This window comes from Vanacampus margaritifer, chromosome 17 (assembly GCF_051991255.1).
Source record: "Vanacampus margaritifer isolate UIUO_Vmar chromosome 17, RoL_Vmar_1.0, whole genome shotgun sequence".
Taxonomy (NCBI): domain Eukaryota; kingdom Metazoa; phylum Chordata; class Actinopteri; order Syngnathiformes; family Syngnathidae; genus Vanacampus; species Vanacampus margaritifer.
The window spans coordinates 3,891,249-3,914,718 of NC_135448.1; the positions used below are offsets into that span (position 1 = coordinate 3,891,249).

Consider the following 23,470-nt stretch of genomic DNA (forward strand, 5'->3'; position numbering starts at 1 on the left):
TTTCTATCCAAGCAGCAGGTTTAAGTTGGTTTGTGCACAAAACGCTGTAGACGACAATTTTCAACATTTTCAGGTTTAGGAAAACATTTAATCTGTGTTAATGGAAGGGATTCTTGTCAAAGTGTCAACGCATCTCAGGCAAATGTTCAAAATTGCCAAGATACCATAGAGGTTCCTGAGATTTGTCAAGATGTTAGAACAAGTGGCATACAAAATAAAAATGCTGGATGTTTTGTAGACAGTGGGTCAGGTATTAGGAACAACGGAAACACAAAAAATATTAGTGCTTCAATTGTTGCTTAACTCCAAGGAAAAGCTCTTGCTAATAGTTTTTTTTATCCACAATTGTTAGTGACCTTGAAGAATTTTCTACTGCACTGCATTTCCAAATCAAGCATGACGTACTACTGTGCCCGCAGATAATCTTATAAGATCAACATTACCAAAACATCTTGATCACTTTGAAAATCCATTTGTAAATTTCAATTCAGAAACTAAAAGAATGAAATATTTCAGTGAGAAATGGAGGGTTGTGGAGCCAGTAGAGAAAATTTTGGGAATTAGATATGACACAAGGAGAAATAAGAAAACAGGCACCTATGATCGAGTGCCAGTAACAACTTCTCTTTTGACTTAGTGCACAATATTCTTGAAGGGGTGGCTCAGTATGAGATAAAGTTACTGTTGGAGTATATTGCAGAACATGTTCTGCCAAAACCTGATATTTTGTCTCAAATCTATTCATTTGACTATAGACATTTGGAACGCAAAAATCGTCCTACTAGGATGAACTAGGACAGTGCTAGAAAAATTGTAGGACTCAACTCCATTCAAACACTTTGTTTGGTAAGAAATGTTCCTTTAATTTGGTGACATTGTGCCAGAGGTAAACGAAAATCTGCTCCCAAAACATCATTTCATGTTACATCACCCATCTTGCGTCAGAAAAATAGGACCTCTGTTACATATATGGAGCATGAGATTTGAGGTCAAACACAGGCTTTTTAAAAGCACTCACCTCAAGAACATCCCAAAATCACTTGCAAGAAAACACCAGATCTCCTTAGCATATGATTGGGAGACATTACCTTTAACAAATATTGTGTATGGGCCTCTGAAACTGTTCAATGTGGTTGACGAGGAAAATGGTGGAATTGTCCAAGTCTTGCCAACTGCTGAATTGGAAAATATTTTTTCTACCAACTGGGACAGAGACAGGACAGGACTAGCCATTTGCAGTGGAAGTGAAGATGAAATGCCTGTGTTTTGCAGGATAAGTAAGATCCTTTTGGCCAGTAGTGTTGGTCTATTTTGTTGTGAGCAACCTCATGGTGGACCATTTCAGGGAACATTTTCATGCTTACCAAGTGTTTGACAGCAATGAGACAGATGTGATCAAAGCAGACTTTTGATTTGCAAATTGCTTATGGTGGAGATGAAAACCTTTACATTGTACCTCTTTTTTTCTATGTGAATGTGTACAAAGTGTGATGTTCTTAGTTTGGTGCTTGGCAAACATTCATTAAAAACGAGATGGATTATTTGTTTTATTATACACTTTTGAATTTAATTAAAATGTGTAAATAATTTAGACTATAATAGATTTACATAACAGCCTTGGTAGTGAGCAAATAATTCAATTTGGGTTAGAAAATAAAAACTTAACTCTAAAACTGTGAGAAATTAACACCAAAAAAGTAATGAAAATAACACTTTGTGGTGTTAAAATTAACACTAAATCTGTGAGAAATTAACACAAAAACATTAAAGGAAATTACACTTTTAAGGGTTAAAAATAACACTGATAATGTGAAAAAAATAACACTGATAAGTGAAAGTAGATAATTCTTTACAGTGTAAAAACTTCACTTTTTTGTGTCAAATAATAACACTATGGGTGTTGTAAATTCACTCTAACAAAGAGTTAAGATTTTACACTTTTGAAAGTGTAAATTTAACTCGGAACTGGACAGAACTATATAAACTCAGGGAAAGTGTTACATTTAACACTATGTGAGTTAAATTTACACTTTCGATGTTACTGTGTACAGATACTGTATTACTGTACAGTTGTGTACACGCAACATGTTCATTTTGTGGTTTATTACTGTATATTCTGTTCAGACAGAAATCTTTTCTGGCACACCCTTGATGATGTTACGGTACCAGTGCTTCTATTACCTTGTTTACGTTTGAGGTTTTCAAACTCAATCTCACATGTCGATAAATTTTGATGAACTATGCTAACCTATGTTAAATAATTTTATTACCCAGCAGGAAATTCACCTAAACTGAGTAATGTGCTGCAAAGGCGATGTTGCCTTTTAGGTTTCTTTTACTGTATATGATCACATTTTTAATAGTGTTGTGTATTTGTGATGGAAGGGTAGAGTATAGTGTTTGATTTTGGAGAGCTGGAAGGCTTTCTGCTCTATGACTAATGTGAGCTGACTCATCTGTCAGGTTGTTTGTCGAGGGATGCAACCCACCCATTTATCAAAGCAGCAGTAATTTGTTTTTTCTCTCCATCTAAGACACTTTTAATTTAATTAATTAGTTTATTAATGTTGTTTATTAATGTTGCCGAAAAGTTTTGTTTGACGAGACAACAAATAAAAGGAAAAAGGGAGGTTACAAGGATAAAGGGACAGTCAAGAATCAACATTGGCCCGCCTTTCACTTACTGGCGTGAGCTCGACGCTATGTGCGGGTCCTTATGGGAATTCTGGTCTCCCTAAACACGTCAAAACTACCGATACTTGAAAAGTATCGATACGTCGCATCCGGATACGATATCACTTTGTCATGGTATCGATAATTTCGATAATGGTAGTGTTCCCACAGCGCAGCCTACTCGACAGTCGGCAGACAACCTCCGCAGCCAGGAGAGCCCACACCGTGACTTAGCTTGCTCAATTGCTGCATTTGTGTGGACAGTGCGGCGGCATGATGGCCAAACAAGCCAGTTTTGGTGGACAAGAAAAAGCTTGTTGTTTTGTTATCAGCCATTAGCCGCTGGCTCATGGTTAACTTAGTCAATGTGTACCTGTGTGCTACTTTGCTACTTGAAGTTGTCCTCCGAGCGTGTGTTTATTACATCGGTGCTCATTTGCAACTTGAAGAGAGCAAGACACACAGAGGAGCACATTGACATGCTTGTATATATTGCGAAAATTCTTCCAACAGCAAAGAAAATTCTGACTAGTGATACGACAAGCTAGACCAGGGATCCCCAACTGGCGGACCGCGGTCCGGACCCGGACCCGAGACCATTTTATCCGGACCTCCAAGCATTTTTTGTTTTAAAGTACGATAATACGTTCATTCTTAACAAAAGCCATTTTTGAATAGGCGCGCGCGCGAGGGCAGCTATGATTGAACCGGGGTCCTTTGACCGGCAGCATGCTCTTATTTACATGGGACAGGCTTTATGCACTACTATGGGAAAGTGGGTGAACTATGGCGCTGTCTAAAGTTAGAAAAGTTGACTCTGAAAACCGAGTCTTTAGAGATGAGTGGACTGAAGCTTACGCTTTCCTTTTGCCAGCAGCGAGTGCTACAAGGCCAGTGTGTCTTATATGCACGGAGTCTGTTGCTCTTGTTAAAAGCGCCAATATCAAGCGGCATTACGAGACAAGACACAAAACCTTCGACGCAAATTACCCGCCAGGATCAGCGACGAGGGCACAGAAATTACATGAACTGAAAGGACAGTATGAGCGTGCAACACGGGTAATTGCACAGACGCTAACAGCACAACAACGAGCATACGAGTGTTCACTACGTGTGCAGTGGATTTTGGGCAAGCACAAAAAGCCTTTTAGTGACTCCGGAATGATCAAAGAGTGTATGGAGGCGATGGCAGAAACGCTATTGGAGGGAAAAGAGGGACAGCAGCTTAAACAAAAGGTCCGACAGATTCCACTATCATCCACAACTACATCAAGAAGAGCCGAGCTGCTATCCGAAGATGTGCAGTCCCAGCTCGACAGCGCCATTCAAAGTGCCCCATGCATCGCATTAGCTGCTGATGAATCAACTGACATGAGTGACAATGCACAACTTTTGGTATATGTCAGATTCTATCATGAAGAGAGTAAAACATTTGTAGAGGACATTTTAGGCATCACAGCTTTGAAAACACACACAAGAGGAGAGGAAATCTATTTAGCCATAAAGGAAATGCTGACACAGAGGGGAATAAATCTAAAAAATGTTGTCTCTATCACTACTGACGGGGCACCATCCATGATGGGACGAGAAAAGGGCCAAAACAATGTTTGGCTCTACCTATAGTTGTGAGTCAGCCTTCTCAACTGTTAACATCATTAAGAATAAGTACCGCTCACGGCTGACCAATGAGCATGTGCATGTATGCCTGAGAATAGCTTTGACTGCATTCCTTCCCAGATTCAAGAGGTTAGCTGACAGTGCTCATGCAAATTTCTCACACTGAGCTAAATAAGCGTGTTTTGCAGTTTATGTGACTCTTATGTTCAGAAAGCAGTTGCAATTACCAAAGTTATTTTTTGAATGGTAATAATAGTTTTTTTTTTTTTCAAGTAGCACATTGTTAATTTGTGTTGAGGCATTTATTGGTCAGAAGCGGCCTGTATCTGCTGTCATGTGATGCACAAAAAGACTGAGAGACAGAATGAACCCTAGGCAACAAAGACCAGTTTTAATACTGTTTGGACTCATATTACCACAAAACAGCACACCTGCGTCAATAAATTTACACTGTAAAGGAATCTCAACATAAGACATTACCTGTAGTTTATTCAGATTAGAGTGATTTTATAGAGCATATAAGCCTCAGAGTCTTTTTTTCTTACTTTCTTTCTTTATTGCCCATCAAATTAATAATTAGTACAGACTCATAAGTAAAAAGGGGGAAAAAAAGGAAAAAAGGCACATATTCAGCCAGCGATGCCAAACTATAAAGTTCAAAAAGACATTTTAAAAGAGTTAAAAAAAAATTTTTTATATCATTATCTGGCTTGGCTAATCACCTGGTTAATCACTAAAATCCGGATTTTGCATTAGTGTATATATTACCACATTGCGGTAAGATAACGTTGCATCATTGCCAAGTGTTGTGTTATATAAATAGGTTAACCCTAACCTTAAGGAAAGTCTATCATACAAGGAATATTGTCCATTATAACCAAGTAGTGTATTAGTTATTAATAACGACTTTATTATTATTCAATGAATAGGTCATTGATTTATTAATGGAATACAATCAAAATATATAAATGCACCCTGGATCACAGTCATGTGACATGGTTGGACTGGTTGTTGGTCTGGTGGACTTGTCTTAAGGGATACACTGTACATAGAGCATATAAACATAACTATCAATGTCCAATCATAAATTAACTAAGTTTTCAAATTACATTCATATGATGAAAGACATTTTTAACTTTTAATTAATCTGACACCTTTCCAAGGCTCTTACAAATGTTTAAAATAAGCTCATTTAATGGTGGTCCAGACCTGCCGGTTCAAACAAGCTCTCCACAACTATATAAAACAGGTTTAAATAAAAGTTGGTTTGGATCAAATAAACTAATGCTAAACTTAGCCAAACCTAAATGTATTATATTTGGAAACCGTATGACTTGTTCAACTAAGAAGCTTATGATAAACGATATAGAGCTTGAAAGAGTATCTGAAATTAAATTTCTAGGTGTTATAATAGCTGAGAAACTGTGATGGAAATCTTACATTAACTATGTCAAAGGAAAAATAGCAAAGTCAGTGTCAATTTTACATAAAGTTAAATACTTTCTAAATACAAGCTTCTCAGTGGCAGGGCCTCGAGGGTGGATGAGATCCGCCCGGAGTTCCTAAAGGCTCTGGATGTTGTGGGGCTGTCGTGGTTGACACGTCTCTGCAGCATCGCGTGGACATCGGGGACGGTGCCTCTGGATTGGCAGACCGGGGTGGTGGTTCCCCTTTTTAAGAAGGGGGACCGGAGGGAGTGTTCCAACTTTAGAGGGATCACACTCCTCAGCCTCCCGGGTAAGGTCTATTCGGGGGTGCTGGAGAGGAGGGTCCGTCGGGAGGTCGAATCTCGGATCCAGGAGGAGCAGTGTGGTTTTCGTCCCGGCCGTGGAACAGTGGACCAGCTCTACACCCTCAGCAGGGTCCTCGAGGGTGCGTGGGAATTCGCCCAACCAGTCCACAAATGCTTTGTGGATTAGGAGAAGGCGTTCGACCGTGTCCCTCGGGGAGTTCTGTGGGGGGTGCTTCGGGAGTATGGGTTACCGAGCCCCCTGATACGGGCTATCCGGTCCCTGTACGACCGATGTCAGAGTCTGGTCCGCATTGCCGGCAGTAAGTCGAATTTGTTTCCTGTGAGGGTTGGACTCCGCCAAGGTTGTCCTTTGTCACCGATTCTGTTCATAACTTTTATGGACAGAATTTCTAGGCGTAGCCGAGGCGTTGAGGGGGTCCGGTTTGGTGGCCTCAGCATTGCATCTCTGCTTTTTGCAGATGATGTGGTGCTGTTGGCTTCTTCAAGCCGTGACCTCCAGCTCTCACTGGAGCGGTTCGCAGCCGAGTGTGAAGCGGTTGGGATGAGGATCAGCACCTCCAAATCCGAGACCATGGTCCTCAGTCGGAAAGGGTGGAGTGTCCTCTCCGGGTCGGGGAGGAGGTCCTGCCCCAAGTGGAGGAGTTCAAGTATCTTGGGGTCTTGTTCACGAGTGAGGGTAGGTTAGAGCGGGAGATCGACAGGCGGATCGGTGCAGCGTCTGCAGTGATGCGGACGCTGTATCGGTCCGTTGTGGTGAAGAAGGAGCTGAGCCGAAAGGCAAAGCTCTCGATTTACCGGTCGATCTACGTTCCTGCCCTCACCTATGGTCACGAGCTGTGGGTCGTGCCCGAAAGAACAAGATCCCGGATACAAGAGGCCGAAATGAGTTTCCTCCGCAGGGTAGCCGGGCTCTCCCTTAGAGATATTGTGAGAAGCTCGGTCATCCGAGAGGGACTCAGCGTCGAGTCGCTGCTCCTCCACGTTGAGAGGAACCAGTTGAGGTGGCTCGGGCATCTGGTTCGGATGCCTCCTGGACGCCTCCCTGGGGAGGTGTTCCGGGCATGTCCTACCGGCAGGAGGCCCCGGGGACGACCCAGGACACGCTGGAGAGACTATTTCTCTCGGCTGTCCTGGGAACGCCTTGGGGTCCCGTCGGATGAGCTGGCTGAAGTGGCTGGGTAGAGGGAAGTCTGGGCTTCCCTGCTAAAGCTGCTGCCCCCGCGACCCGACCCCGGATAAGCGGAAGAAGACGGACGGACGGACTTTCTAAATACATCCTCATTACATATCTTGTACTGCTCCTTCATACATGAATTCGGACTCGTCAGCATGGGTGGGCATTGGGGGGGTCCGTGCCCGCCCTAGCTGTTTTAAGAGGCCTTGCCAACTATCTATTCTTCCCATCAGTCACGTGGGGGATCCAGGGAGACGCGGGCTTTGGAGACGCGCATCAGATAAATCTACTTCCGGGTTAATGAGCAATGACCGAACAGTGAGCACGTCTGTCGCTGTCTTTTTGTGGAACAGTGAGCACGTCTGTCGCTGTCTTTTTGTGGATTAAAACAAGTGATGCAAAGCAACATATTGTAATGGGAACCACCAAACGCCAAACTTGATCCAGGCTGGCACAACATCGCTGCGATCCAGAACCAGTGTCTTCTCCGTGATCAGACTGTACCCACTCCTCCGATGAATATGCATTGGACTCGAAGTACTCTTCGTCGTCGGATTGAACGTCCGCCTGTGCAGAAGTGCTCGGTTGTGCACCGCGTTTTCCGGCGGTAGCATCGCTAGCCGGTGAGGCTTTACGACGTGATCATAGCCGCCACGTCAACGCTTCCAACTTAGGCGTCAACCTCGGAGTCACCATCATCATCATCATCGTCGTCATCAATGTGCTCTTTGGCATTGGTCGATGCTTTTCGTCTTTGAAAAAAATGCTCAAGCGTGAGCTGCTTGCAACCGGTCGCCATTTTCGCTTCCTCAGCCATTTTCCCCTCAACACTCCGACCTCCGTCTTCTACTGACGCCTACCCAATCTTGTCCAAAGAGAGTCATCGCTGCCATCTAGTGCCCAGAAATAGTCATTATACTAACTAGATCTGCTTGATACTTTCAGCACAGCTGGCCAAGGCTTTCCTCCACCCGTTTCCCCCCCAAAAACATAGTGAACGTCTTTTCACGTCTTTGGCAGCCCTCCTTAGAATTTTACCAAATGTTATTAAACGTTTTTGGCAGTCAAAGAGCTAAAGCCCAGGCACAAAAACGCATGCCTAGAGTTTGCCAGGGCTCATGCTGACAAAGATGAAGACTACTGGGACTCTGTACTCTGGAGTGATGAGACAAATATATTATATAACAAAGATTTTTGACCTGAGCTTCAAATCTGTATGCCGTCACAAAGATGAGGAAAACAAGGGAAAATGTGTGGTGCCTCCAGTGAAACATGGTGGTGGCAGTGTCCTCATGTGAGTTTGCATGAGTACTGCTGGTGTCGGGAAGCTGAATTTCATTAATGGCATCATGAATTCACAGCTGTATTGCTCAATACTGAAAGAAAATATGCTGCCATCACTCAGTGCCCTTGGTTGTCGTGCACTTTTTTAACATGATTAATGAACCTAAGCACACATCTAAGGCCCCTGCTGAATTTCTGAAGAAGAACTGGGTGAAAGTGATTCAGTGGCCAAGTATGTTTCCTGATCTGAACCCAATTGAACACCTATGGGGAATTCTAAAGAGGAAAGTTGAGCATCACTCTCCATCCAGCATCCAGTCTCTAAAAGAGGCCATTCTTGAAGAATGGAAAAAGATTGAGGCAACAAAAGGTTGCCAGCTTGTTCATTTCATGCCTAAAAGCTGTGCTGTGATTAAAAAGTCATGGAGGCCATACAAAGTACTAGATTTAGTCATTTTTGTTGAGAGGTATACTCATTTTTGCATCACCCTTATTTGAGTAAAACTGAAAAATGTGTAATCTTATTTATATTATTAACCTTACTTTCATGTTATAAGTTAACCAGATGTATATTAACTCTTTGACTGCCAGACGTTTTCAGAAAAGGGATGCCGTGGGTGCCAGCCAATTTAAGCATTCTGACTGATCTTTCAAGGTCCACAGAAAATATTGTGTTTGGACTATGGAAACACACATACTACCAAATGAAATATTGGACTCTCATCTTTCATCAGAAAAAAAAGTTTGTTTCTACCTTATTCCGTTTTTCAGTAATCAACAATAGAAAATGGTTAGTTTCACCCAAATGCTCTGTTTAGAAACAAAATACGGAGAAATCAAGCTTTTTGTGAAAATATATTATTTCATGCACTCTAGTGAATTTGACACTTCTTTTTGTCCATGAATGATGCCACAAACAATCTAAATAGTGCTTTACTTCTATAAAACACTACCACCAACAATGAAAAAGTGTTTTTTGATAGCAAAATAACAGTTTATTTACATTCAACAGTAACAATTTGACAAAACAATTTGGCAAACTATTTACAAATATGTGCAACTGTGCATGTGTGACTATTTACAATTGTGTGGATGTTTCAACTACACAATTTTTTTTTGTGTGGTATATAGTGTAACACTCCCCTGGGTGCAAGGGGACGCAGCAGGATTTGCACCACAGATTTGTTTCACTGCGAATGCCCCTTCGCGTGCAGACCCTACACTTTCCTGCCGGCTTTTTTCGGGGAGTAGCAGGGATGTATTGCAGTGTGTGTTTGGCCATGTTGCCATCAAGTCTACTTTCAGGATCATTATACGGTGGCCTGGTGTTTTGTCTGGCTTCCTCATGTCTTTCCGTTCCTATACTTGCAACAACTTCCTCCTCCTGTTCCTCCTCCTCCTGGTCTTGTGGCAACAGCCACCCTCTCACCACTTGCTGGATAAACTCCAAAAAGTGTTGACACTTCCCAGGATTTTTAGTTTTGTGCAGGATATATGCATTGAACATGCATATTTGAAAAAGATATGCAACAAACTTTTTGTGCCATTTCAAGGTTTTCCGCGTGAATGGGTGGTAAGAGATGTTTTGATCCATCTTATCCACTCCATTCATCGTGGAATTGTAGTCCAGAACACACACTGGTTTCTGGGAAGGCACTCTTTTTTTTTGTGCCTTCCGCCACACATGCTGTCCGCATTTCATCTTTGTGAAAAGTAGTCACCATCCTCAATAAACGTTTGTCCTGCCATGCCACAACCAAAACCTTTGTGTTGTGTCTTACCAGTTTCCCCCCCACCCCAAGGCCAGTGTTTGTTAGGCAAGTGATCTCACTGGGTTCACCCCTGTTTTTCCTCAGTGTTCCACGTACATTGATACGTGCTGCCAGGAGACGTTCACACAAGCCAATAGAATTATAAAAATTGTCCATAAAGAGTGTGTACCCATTTCCTGGCAGACGATCTAGTAAATTGAATACTGTATCAGGCAGAGAACAACTGGTACCTACATAGGGTTGCATATTGAAGCAATACCCCGTTTGGGAGTCACACAGGATGTATGACTTGATCCCATATTTGATCGTTTTTTGGGGGTTGTATACTTTGAATGAAAGACGTCCCTAGAAACTCATCATTCCCTCATCAATGCAGACATTCCTCCCAGGTTGGAACAGTTCTTTGAATTTCTGCACAATGTGGTTGAAAACAGGACGGATTTTGAATAGTTTGTCGTCTGAACTGTGTCTCTCGTTGTTATTGAAATGAAGATAACTCCAGATGAGCTGGAAGCGGTTTCGAGCCATCGCGCAACTGAAAAGTGGTGTCGTTTCTATTTCGTCTTGAGTCCAATACATTGCTATACTGGGCTTGTTTATATACCCAGTAAGAAATTGGAGTGCAAAAAAAGTTTTTAGTTCGGACACAGACACTGGCTTCCAAGCACGACTCCTACAGTGTGGCAGACTTTCAGTCTGCTTCTGGATAGACTGACGTGCATACAGGTTTGTCTGGTCAGCAATGTGCTGGAGAAGTTCGTCCGTGATGAACAGCTGCAGGAAGTCAGCTGGCAGGGTTGAATTCAGCTCTGCTGCGGCACCCCTTGGTCCTGGTTTTGCAGTAAAGGGGAATGTGTTTGGCTGCCAGCCTGCTCATGCCAGCCAGAATTTTTGGGATCTGCAAATATACATTTCAATATCATATAATATTCATTTTAGATCAGTGTGATGCAATATATATATATAAATATATATGTTTACCTTTTTTCTTGGATCCATTGGTTGATGTACATTCTGTAAATTATAGAAGACATTTACCATCAAATATTTTACTAGTGCTGTGTTGGAGAATCTTTTTTTTTTTTATACCTTTATTCTGCTCACTGTGAGAAGCGTCACTTTGAGCCTTATGAGCTACAGCTGAAAGAAATATATACAATTACAATAATATCGAAAGACTGTTTTCTTTTGTTGTTGCGGTGTATTGAAAACACTTGTTTTTTATACCTCTCTTTGTGGTAGAAACTGCAGTGAGACGTCGCTGTGAGCACGATCCACGATCTATGAATTGTACATTCACGTTACACGAGGTGCTAGCAGCGTGCCGGAAAAGTATCTCACAGCAAGTTTGTGCTTACCTTCACAGTCTTCTGAGGATGAAAGACTGTCCCAATCAGTGTCTCTGTGATCAGACTGTACCCACTCCTCCGAAGAATATCCATTGGACTCAGAGTACTCCGTCCGGTCATCGTCTGCCTGTGCAGAAGTGCTTGGTCGTGCACCACGTTTTCCGGCGTTATCATCGCTAGCCGGTGAGGCTTTATGACGTGGTCGAAGCTGCCGCGTCAACGCTGCAACTTCGGCGTCAACTTCGTAGTCACCATCATCATCATCACCGTCATCAATGTGCAATTTAGCACTGGCTGATGCTTCTCTTTTTTGAAAAACGCGATCAAGCGTGAGCTGCTTGCCACCGGTCGCCATTTTCACTTCCTCAGCCATTCTCTCCTCAACACTCTAGCTCCGCCTCACGTCTTCTACTACTGACGCCTACCCGATCTTGTCCAAAGAGAGTCATCGCTGCCATCTATGGGCCAAAAATAGGCATTATACTAACTAGATCTGTTTGATACTTTCAGCACAGCTGGCCAAGGCTTTCCTCCACCCGTTTAAAAAAAAAAAAACATATTGAACGTCTTTTAACGTCTTTGGCACTCTGTAGGATTTTACTAAACGTTATTTAACGTTTTTGGCAGTCAAAGAGTTAAACTTGGTCTCGCCAACATTTTGGAAATTGTGTTTGTATTTATTGAGATATTGTTTAGAATGTTACTTTTCAAAGGGGGTATATATATATATATATATATATATATATATATATATATATATATATATATATATATATATATATATATATACATATACAGTGCTGCTCAAAAGTTTGCCAACCTCTTGAGCAATTTGGATTTTCCCATTATTTCAACCTGATTTTGTTATTCAATCTGAACCATTACATTTTATATGAAATAACAGGTGTAGGTTTAGCATTTCAATGCATTGTTCTTTAAAAAAAATAAAAATTGCGTAGTCAGAATTTAATTAAAAAGAGTTTTTGGTCAATTCATGTAGGTGCAAAAGTAAGTGAACCCTGAACTGCATTGCTTAAAACAAGCTGTCAATTAGGATCAGGTAGGACAAATTGGTAGCTTAACTAACCACTGAAATGGACCAATGAAATTAGAGGTTTAGCAAAGAAATTGCGCATCACTGACTGAAACATAGACAAAACCACGTCACTTTAGTCTTACCCAGGTAAACCCATACAGGTCAGTCATGCTGAGAGGAAGAGAAATCTCAGAAGACCTCAGGAAGTGGGTAGTGACAGCACATCTGTCTTGGGAAAGCTATAAAGTCATCTAAAAAAAATTGAGCTTCACCATTCCACTGTGAAGCAGATCATCTGCAACTCGAGAACACTGAAAATTACTACAATCCAGCCTAGAAGTGGACGACCTTGTTTGGATGAAGTTGTTATTGCAAAAGAACGTGCAATGTCTCATGACGTGAGAGGTTCACATACTTTTGCACCCATGAAATCTGAGTTTTTCTTGAATCAACAACTTTTGCTCGATAATTAATGACAATATTATCATTCTTTTTCATTATTTTCAATGTCAGCATTGTAGATTGGGGTATGACTAAACATTTAATAAGGTTTTAATATTTTATACAAAAAATCTGACCATGCCTGCAGGATTCACAAACTTTTGAACAGTACTATCTGTTCTATCTGTATCTCTCTCTCTCTTTCTCTCTCTCTCTCTTTCTATATATATATATATATATATATATATATATATATATAGAAATATATATATATATATATATATATATATATATCTATATATATATATATATATATATATATATATTACACATTTAAATAAAATGTTACTTTCTGTAATTATAAAGGATTTATTCAGCAATATTTTGGAAATGTATGTATGTTTTCAGGTGCCTGACTATATGTAGCAAAAGATAAGATGGATACAATATCTTGCAAATTATATTTATAAAGAGGGAAATATTTATTTGTATAAGCAAGGCTATAAGAGGTTTGTATCAGTCGTTGTTTGATTTAAAAATGCCATAAGTTAATAAATCATTTCCATTGTGTTGAGAGGAGTGAGTGGCTTTTTCCATGTCTATACATTTTCATTAAAGTGTTGCTTTCTGCAGCTCGGCTTATTATTTTTGAAAGAAAGCATTTTGTGGTGCTGCTCAATAGTTTCTACCCTGTGTAGGGGTTGCTTAAAATACTGTAGAGCTCAATTATTGGCTGTATGTATACTTCTGTTAAGAGGGTTATTCGACATGAGCGAGGCCTAAAGAAATGGACCCTCAGGCAGTTGGGACACAAACAGTAATCACACACTACTGTTTACTTCACAAATTGGCTCCTGAGAGGCGAATGGGTGTCCGTATCGTCTAGTTAAAGTGATTGAAGTGACTTCTAGCTATTGATTTTTCCTTCATCATCTGCCTGGACACCCTTGACCATGTTCTGTCGTCCCAGAAGGCTAGTTTAGCTGCTCTTGCTTGCCTTTAAATTCACATTTAACTGTGGTTAAATGTTGGTCATGTCTGAAAGACAACCACCATTTATGGAGTTATCATGCCTTCAGGACCTATGTATTAGGTTAAAAAACAAGGTTTTCCAAGCGTAAGACACGATAAAAACTAAACTAAGGTATGGCTTCAAATAAATCTCTATTAGACGTTGGGTGAATTGACCACTTAAAGTAATAAATGCCACTCCTGAAATAGACACCTCAGTATTCCCCTTTCAGTAGCTCCTTACAGCTGCTGTAATAACAGAGCATCACTGGAGCACTAATTTATTTAATTCCAAATGAAACGAAGACCAAATAAACTTCCACAATAACAGAGGCTGGATGGCTGTAGAGTGTAAGCGAAAAGTGTTTTGTTATTTTCTACCACAACGTTCATGTATCAGCATGAGAAAAACATGCGAGTGCTAAGTTGACGGAGGTAAAACACAACTCAGCAAAATACTACACTCACAAAATAGGCTTGAAAGTCACCAAACCTTCAGTACGTTATCATTGGAACTTTATAAACAACCAGAATTTTAACAAAACTTAACATTTAAGTTTGATCTCTAATATTTCTTTACAAATTGAGAGCATGTACAGTACATGGCCTATCCCTATATATACTGTACATATGCAGGGCTCCTGACTAACATTTTTTTCCTAGGAGAACAGTAGCCCCTAATTTTGGTCTGCACATGGTAAATATTCACATCCACTCCATTTTCACTTTATTACTGACAAATACTACAAAATCTTCCCTGGGATTAACCTATAAAAAAAATAATAATAAAAATTCTTAAAGCTACAAAGTTGCTCCCCAAAGAAAGTCATTGATTTGCAAAACTGCTCCTCACAGAATATTTTGTGGTGCAACGGATCACAAAAGTCATGGTTCGGATTGGATCACGGATTTGAGTTACTGATCGGATCGCTTTTCGGATCAGCAAAAACAAAAAGATAAATCAGTAGAACTTTGGTCTCTCAAAAAGTCTTAAACATGGCTGTTTAGGATTTAGGAACACAACTTTAAGTGCAATATGAGGCAGGATACATACTTATGTTACACATGGTCCATGTATAAAATAACAAGGTATTAATGGCTTTAAGCAGATCAATGTAGAAATTTGCCCAAAATATCTTTATAATAGCCGTTTTATTTAACCATTTTCAAACATTTTCTAATTAGCAGATTAACACCTTAACTATTCAACAATAGGCACTCCTGCAAGCCCCTGGCTAGTAGTTTTCATACTGGATTTGGGTTTGAATTTCCCGTCATCAGTTTGCGGATGTGAAGTCATGCGCATTCTCGCAACATTCCATTCAGGCTAAACATCGCCTTATTTTCCTCGGTGACAATAACCTATTGTATCGACAGCATGCTAGTGGAATGTGAACCTCTACATGTTGTGTACACTGTTGGTTGTTTAAATAAAGTTTATTGTTAAAAAAAATGCGGAATGTGAACACTACTATACCGAAAACATTCACAGCTCTATAAAACTTTTATTGCCTTTGTAAACATAGCTAATTGGTTATTTCTAACTCTGGAACTCGAAAGGTTTCAAGTTCCCTTTGTGGCCCCTGCTCTAGTGGCTCGGGAAGGGGCCTTGTGCTCGCCTCAAGGTTTCTTGACTATCACTGCCTCCATCAGGAGTCTTGTAACCCGCCGCTTACCATGCAAGCAGGCCAGGGTTGCCAGGTACTGTGTCAAATGTTCCTCACTATGTAAACTGTTAACTTCGCTATAAAATCGGAAGATTAGCAGGAGAAATGACTGATCGAAAGCCATGTGGGAGATAGGGTTGAAATGTTCATTGAGATATTGAATAAAATCTTTACATTTTTTGAAGGGGGTGTACTCATGTATGCTGAGCAATGTATATACTACACTATGTGCATACAGTAGTACATTTGAGAAGAAGCCTTTGAAATCACAGAGGCCTCTCTCAAACAACATTCCACTTTGGTGACGTGACTGTTTTCGGGCAGGTGGAACAATGGGGTCTAATTGATTACATTGCAGTGAAAATTTTTACATTTGTGCTCCAAGTGAAATAGAATTAAACACTTTAAGATCATAACAGAACTTCAAACATAAAGTGTCTGTTTAGTTTAAGTGTGTCTAGGGCTGTGGAGGATGGAATTTTGGAAGTAGGAACATTTCAACAGCAATCCTTTTCATGATAACAAGTAATGCATCCCACACAAGTTCACACTTTAAATGCTGCCTAGACAACTTTAAGAGCTTTTGGCATTCAAACCTCTTATCCAGTCTTCTGGTGTGATTCACCATGGTGCCTAGCATCCAAGGTAGCGCCGCAAGAGTGTAAATAAAGCCTTAAACAAGCACGCCCTTAGCACTGTAACCGGCATGAATTAAAGGCCATTCGTATATTGCGGCAAGATTGTGACTTTATTACTGAAATCAATTCAGCAAGGGCCAGGGGCGACTGAGCCTTGGTCAGAGAGAGGTTTATCTTAGCGACGCAGGCAAAGAGAAACACTGTGTCTATAATGAACTCAAGCCTTTCTGATTAAAGCTTTTATTGCCTCTATGCACAACAGAAACACATGCACACAAATTCCTGTATGTTCTGACAAGTGTAAATCAACAACTTTTCTTAGCAAATGCCCTACACCTCAACAATACAAGACAAGCACCAGGACAGATTATCATCAAAACTGTATTTTGTTATCACTCAAAACCTGGCAGACATTTCAATTTACTGTGACCTTTTACAGGAAACAAAAGGAGTAATATCAATAAGTCAGTCTCCCTGATCCTTTTCTTTGACGTGAACTAAAACAGGCACATTTGCGTTTTGTTAAGATGAGATCACAGAGTCAAAATAATTGTGATAAACTTTCACTCAAGTTTATCGGACTGGTCGTCATTGTTTATATAAGATTGTTTTATTTTAAAAACAAAATAAACAAAAAACAACCCCCATCAGAAATAATTTTGGGAAAATATTGTAAATTGGAGTACAGTGGTATCTCGGAGTTTGAACATAATTCGTTCCTACGAAGTGTTCAAAGTCCGAATTGTTCAACCTCCGAAACATTTTTTTTCCCATAGGAAATAATGTAAATGCAATTAATCGTTTCCTAAGCTCCAAAAACAGAAAATTCCTTTTTTAATTTCTATTTTTATTTTTGTACCCTGTACTACAATAAACAATAAAAAATACCTCACCTTTTTTGTTGTGGTATGGAATTTCCATGTCTCATGAAAAATCCACGATGTGGAAATTAGGACCACCCCTTAGACTTAACTCAGTCACGTCTCTTTGGTGGTTATGCACACATTTTCAAGTTACGCATGGTGGGTGTCAGAGGTGTGGATGGGAGAATTGCCATCGGTTTACCATAAAAGTGTGGAAGACAGGCACGTAAAAGACTTAAGGGTGACTGGCAGAATATTGCACTACCTAAGTGACTAACTAAATCGTATCAAACCTTATTGTAACATCTCACCTTTGTGCCTTCATGTGTGGCAGAAGTAAGAACAAAAATCTTCAGTTGAATGATTAACTTTTCAGGCACACAACAGTTTGATAAATGCCTGTAGTGGTGGCATGGCTCAGTGGTAGAGTGTTCATCTCCCACCTGTGAGGTTGTGGGTTCGATCCTCACACCTGGTAACCATGTCGAAATGTAAAGCGCTTTGGGCACCATATGGTGTAGATAAAGCACTAAATAAAAAGCAGTCCATTTACCATGAAAATACTCCGTACTGAAGAGTGTTTCTTTGTTTGAATCACACTCAAGAGTACAAATGTCATGTACATCATGACATACTGTAAGATCTTCCACACTGCATTGCTCTTCTTTAGAATGTCAGACATTTTCCTCTCAAATAAGCGCTGTCGGTGTAGGGAGGAAGCTTTGAAAAATCACTTGTTATACAATTTTTTGCAGCAGACTGGATTTGACTGGCTACTATCTCAGCCAGCAGCTGCATCTGCTGCAGAATGATCAAGTAATAATCTGCACTTAATGTTGGCATTTAAGAATCAGTCTCCCCTCACAGGCAAAGGTGGTGCATGGCTTGGCATTTAAGGCAGATAATAAAAGTTTTCTTAAATACAGTTCTCATCCCAGAGTGCTTTTTAGAGACCTTAGTTGAGTCAATTATCTCCCTCCACTTGCTATTACTGACACACTTGGAACACATTATGCCTTTACATGATTTGTTCTCAAAAATGTCACATTCTTAAGAGACTCTCAAAACACAGACTTTGCAACATTAGCAATGACATACAAGCCTTGCCATCTTTTGTCTATTTGTTGTCTATCTCTATTTGTGATAAATTGATTCTTTCGGACAGCACAAGTCAATCGGAATATATCACATCAATTGTAACATACTACACTATTCAAAGTAGACACTTGTAATGTAAGTCTTACAACAGGCTTTAAAAAATTGATTTGGCTGAAGTAGTATGCTAACTGGTCGCCTATATCGCATCTATACAGCAAACGTAATTGCTGCCCTGTTCTGGAGACACAGTGAAAAAAGCGAGCCAAAGCCCAGAGTTTATTTCATTTGATGTAAACATGCGAGAAGGTGGGGGAGGAAGAAATGCCTTCAGTGTGATATTTTCAAGGGCCTGTGGAAAGAGGTGAGAGAACAAAGCGAATAGCACATATCATTAGAAAATAAGCCACAGACTCTAATTTGACTTAAGTTAAACTATAATTAAACAAAGTCTAAGGCCCCGTCCACACAAAAGCCAGTTTCAATGTATCCTCACAAGTTTCTTACTGTTCAGGCCGTTCGTTCGTTTCGGAGCTTGAACCCGATCACTTTTGAAACTGGGCTCCAGGGTGGAAAGATTTCAGAACACATCCGTCTGGACACCATATACAGAATACTCCTCCAGTGATGATGTAATGGTCGCAGCTCAATGACTACGTATTGTCGTAGTTTGATGACGTATTCTCCAATTCTTGCGTGACTGCACGCGAACCGTCATTCTGTCAACAACAATTGCAGATAGCCGTGTCGTAGTCGTTTTGCGCAGTCTCCTTAGTTTGCTTATGCTTTTGCAGAAAAATATTTTGATTCTTTATTCCCACATTCAACAAGCGGTGTTGTACTTGAATTACCCGCCATTGTCATTTCTCCTGTATTTGTCTTTTTCATGTTGTTTCGATACATGCAAAGCAATGTTTGTTCTGTAGATTGCAATAAAGTTAGTCTGGGCAGGGCCTAAATTTGAGGAGACATAGTGAACGTAGGGATGCGGTGGAAAAATTATTGAGGTAAATGACTCTGTCTGCAAATCCTGTAGGAATTCAAAACTTAAGCTACTAATTAATTAACGGATTGCTTTGCTTTTTCTTTGGATTGTTTTTAGTTTTTTTTTTTAATGCCACCACTGAAGAGGAAATTATGTCGTTATTAGGTATTAAACTGGCCCCGGGGTAGAATTGTTAAAGTGGAAGTCAACCCCACAAAATTTCTTGACATGTTCTATGCAGCTCCACTAGTCTAAATACGGTATTCTGTTTAAAAGGATATTTGACTTATTGAGCCATTTTCAGCAGTAAAAAGTAAATCTTTTGTCCAGGGTGAATGTGATAACTTCATTATTTTTCATGGATAATTAATACATTTAAAAACTATTTTTTTCACTTGCTGTCGATCACATCACCTGTGCTGAGGAACTAGGTAACGACCATTGATTGGTCATTACCTACTTCTCCAGCACAGGTGATTTCATCTTCAGTCGACAGCAATCACAGCTCAGCTTCAGAAAACAGGTGAGCTGTGGTCGTTGCCTAAGCCTTGAGCAACATGGATGTCATCTTCAGTCGACAGCAAGTGTCAAAATGGCAGCCCCCTTAGATGGATAAAAATGGTTGGATTTCGCTTCATAACTCATATTCCACAAATATAATATTAATCAGAATGCCATGTTTAGACTAGTGAGGTCAAATATAACATTATTGTCAAGAAATGTTTAAGGTTGACTTCCCCTTTAAAAACAGGCTTATAAATAAGCCCCACCCTTAACAGTTCTAACGGTCTTGGCGAAATTAATCAAATGCATTTTTTATTTATTATTAAGACGATATGAATGTTATTTTGCACACCTTATCTCTGTATTGTCGTTTCTAACCAATAAAATGAAGATCATGATTGGAGACGAGACGTCTCGTCCCACTCCGTCAAGCGCAAGAGGGATGATTGGCAGGTCTCCAAGCCCTTTCTGTGCTCTTGTAGCACTGTGTGATCATATTATGACATGATTTGTATTAAACATCTTTCATTCCATATAACTCTAAAGTGTTGATACTTATGTACGGAGTGCATTGGGTTAGCCTTATTTCTAACCCTTGCATCCGAACGTTTAAAGTAGCACTAAGGAACTTTTCAATCTTAATAAAATATTTCCATAACTTCTGATGAAACATTGAAAATGGCTCAATGAGTCAAGAATCCCTTTAATCAAACATGTGGTTCAGGTTTCATGTGTGCATCAGGTGTACCCCTTGGTAATGCCCTAGAGAAGCTGATGAGGCTAGAAGCAGATCATATGGAGGATGATGGACATCATATGTTGTGGAAAGCTGCAATGTTTCTTCGTGATGATTGTAGGGGGTCTGTATCATTTTTACTGGCACTAAGCAACTTTGAGGAGGATGGTAGGGACACTGCCACACAAAAAACTACAAATGTGCTGACTGCTTCATGGCATACGTCACTTCCCTGTGCAACCGGAAGTGCTGAGTGAACGCTGGCATGTTTCTGGACGCCGCTACTCGCCGTTTTTTAAGTTTACATGATTGTGTGGACCTTGCTTTTGTGATCAATGAGTGAACAATCAATCCATATCTGAACTGTTTAACTGTCATTACGTGTCATCAAGTGTTGAGGTGTGGATGAGTAGCGGCTAGCTTACCTGCTACCTGTTGCTGCTTCCCTGCTTCACTCATCCAGCCCAGCTAAGTGGATCAGCTGTGTGTGGCTTGCTTTGTGCTGGTTCGTCCTGTCTGTTCACTTTACCAGTATGCAGCCACTGAGTTCTAACTCTATTTTAATCCACAGTCAACCACCGCCTGTTCTGCTCCACCACGTGCCCCGGCAAAGATGCACTCACTAAGGCTACCAATAAGACAACTCCAGCTCGATCAAGTCGTTCTGGTTCACCACTCGCCGCCCTCAGAAGAACACCCGACGACGCGCAGATCCCTCCGTGTTGACCCGCGTCCCGAGGTCGGCTAGCATGACTGCCGCTAATAGCTGCACTGCTGTCAACATTGGCCTGCTGAACATCCGCTCTGTCACGAGTAAGGGCCAGTTCGTCCAAGACCTCCTGACAGACCATGAGTTTGACATTTTGTGTCTAACTGAGACCTGGCAGCAACCTAACGATTACGTTACTCTCAATGAAGCTACACCACCGAGCTTTGTTTACCATGCTGTACATCGCATGGCTGAGAGAGGAGGTGGTCTTGCGATGATATTGCGCGAGGACTGGAAATGTGCCCGTTTTTTTTTTTTTATCATTTGAAGCTACAGTTCTACAGCTCTCTCGATCAATTCCCACACTGATAACCACCATCTACCGACCACCCAAACCAAACAAGGATTTTTATCACTGACATTACTACATTCCTCACTCATCTGTGTACACTCTTACCAAATGTGAATCTGCTGAACAATATCAATAACTCACTCTCCAAAGACTTTACCTCCTGTTTGGACAGTTTTGGTTTTCAACAATTTGTCAACTTCCCCACTCACAATAAAGGATATATTTTGGACTTAATCTGCTGTACAGGATTATCACCATCAAACTGTAAAACTCGATCTCCTCCCATACACAGATCATCTACTGCTTTCAGTTCATTGTTAGCCTGTCCTTTTTCAAATCCAACCCACAACGCATTTTACATTTCCGTAAAATCAAGGACATTAACCCGGCCAGACAATCTAATATCACTTAACAACAACCTCCCCAGTCTTTCTAAAACAGATGAGTTTCTTACACACTACAATTCAAACCTCCATAACATTCTCAACACCCTGGCCCCACTCAAAACCGAACAGTTTCCTTCAATCACATTGCACCCTGGTTCACTCCTACCCTCAGACAACTTAAAGCAAAAGGCTGTCAACTTGAAAGATTATACAGAACTCAATATTCATAAAGGCATGTAAACAACCCATTTCCTCCAATACAAGAATTCCATCTCCAAAGCCGTCTTCTTCAATTCCGCTTATCCGGGGTCGGGTCGCGGGGGCAGCAGCTTTAGCAGGGAAGCCCAGACTTCCCTCTCCCCAGCCACTTCAGCCAGCTCCTCAGACGGGATCCCAAGGCGTTCCCAGGCCAGCCGAGAGACGTAGTCTCTCCAGCGTGTCCTGGGTCGTCCCCGGGGCTTCCCGCCGGTAGGACATGCCCGGAACACCTCCCCAGGGAGGCGTCCAGGAGGCATCCGAATCAGATGCCCGAGCCACCTCAACTGGTTCCTCTCAACGGGGAGGAGTAGCGACTCGACGCTGAGTCCCTACCGGATGACCGAGCTTCTCACCCTATCTCTAAGGGAGAGCCCGGCTACCCTGCAGAGGAAACTCATTTCGGCCGCTTGTATCCGGGATCTTGTTCTTTCGGTCACGACCCACAGCTCGTGACCATAGGTGAGGGCAGGAACTTAGATCGACCGGTAAAACGAGAGCTTTGCCTTTTGGCTCAGCTCCTTCTTCACCACAACGGAGCGATACAGCGTCCGCATCACTGCAGACGCTGCACCGATCCGCCTGTCGATCTCCCGCTCTAACCTACCCTCACTCGTGAACAAGACCCCAAGATACTTGAAATCCTCCACTTGGGGCAGGATCTCATCCCGACCCGGAGAGGGCACTCCACCCTTTTCCGAGTGAGGACCATGGTCTCGGATTTGGAGGTGCTGATCTTCATCCCAACCGCTTCACACTTGGCTGCGAACCACTCCAGTGAGAGCTGGAGATCACGGCTTGAAGAAGCCAACAGCACCACATCATCTGCAAAAAACCCTCACAGGAAACAAATTCCACTTACTGCCTGCAATGCGGACCAAACTCTGACATCGGTCGTACAGGGACCGAATAGCCCGTAACAGGGGGCTCAGTACCCCATACTCCCGAAGCACCCCCCACAGGACTTCCCGAGGGACACGATCAAACGCCTTCTCCAAGTCCACAAAGCACATGTGGACTGGTTGGGCGAACTCCCACGCACCCTCGAGGACTTTGCTGAGGGTGTAGAGCTGGTCCACTGTTCCACGGCCGGGACGAAAACCACACTGTTCCTCCTGAATCCGAGATTCGACTTCCCGATGGACCCTTCTCTCCAGCACCCCTGAATAG

The 23,470-nt window shown here is 41.4% G+C and overlaps 1 protein-coding gene and 1 long non-coding RNA gene across 3 annotated transcripts in view; both read right to left on the reverse strand.

Annotated features, from left to right (window-relative positions):
• phf14 (PHD finger protein 14) overlaps positions 1 to 23,470 on the reverse strand; it is a 175,502-nt gene that overhangs the window by 11,099 nt on the left and 140,933 nt on the right. The window contains exon 18 of one of the 2 annotated variants that reach the window (XM_077548428.1): positions 17,229 to 18,725. The exons of the other annotated variant lie outside the window; for it this stretch is intronic. Within the exon in view, the coding sequence (XP_077404554.1) occupies positions 18,573 to 18,725 (153 nt within the window). The 3' untranslated portion in view covers positions 17,229 to 18,572. Of the gene's footprint in view, positions 1 to 17,228; positions 18,726 to 23,470 lie in introns of those variants that run through there. 2 annotated transcript variants of the gene reach the window in all.
• LOC144037494 (uncharacterized) lies at positions 9,568 to 12,268 on the reverse strand. Its single transcript, XR_013288926.1, has 4 exons — positions 11,501 to 12,268; positions 11,363 to 11,413; positions 11,255 to 11,287; positions 9,568 to 11,171 (listed from the first exon to the last, which is right to left on the reverse strand). It is a non-coding gene; the product is annotated as an uncharacterized LOC144037494 (long non-coding RNA).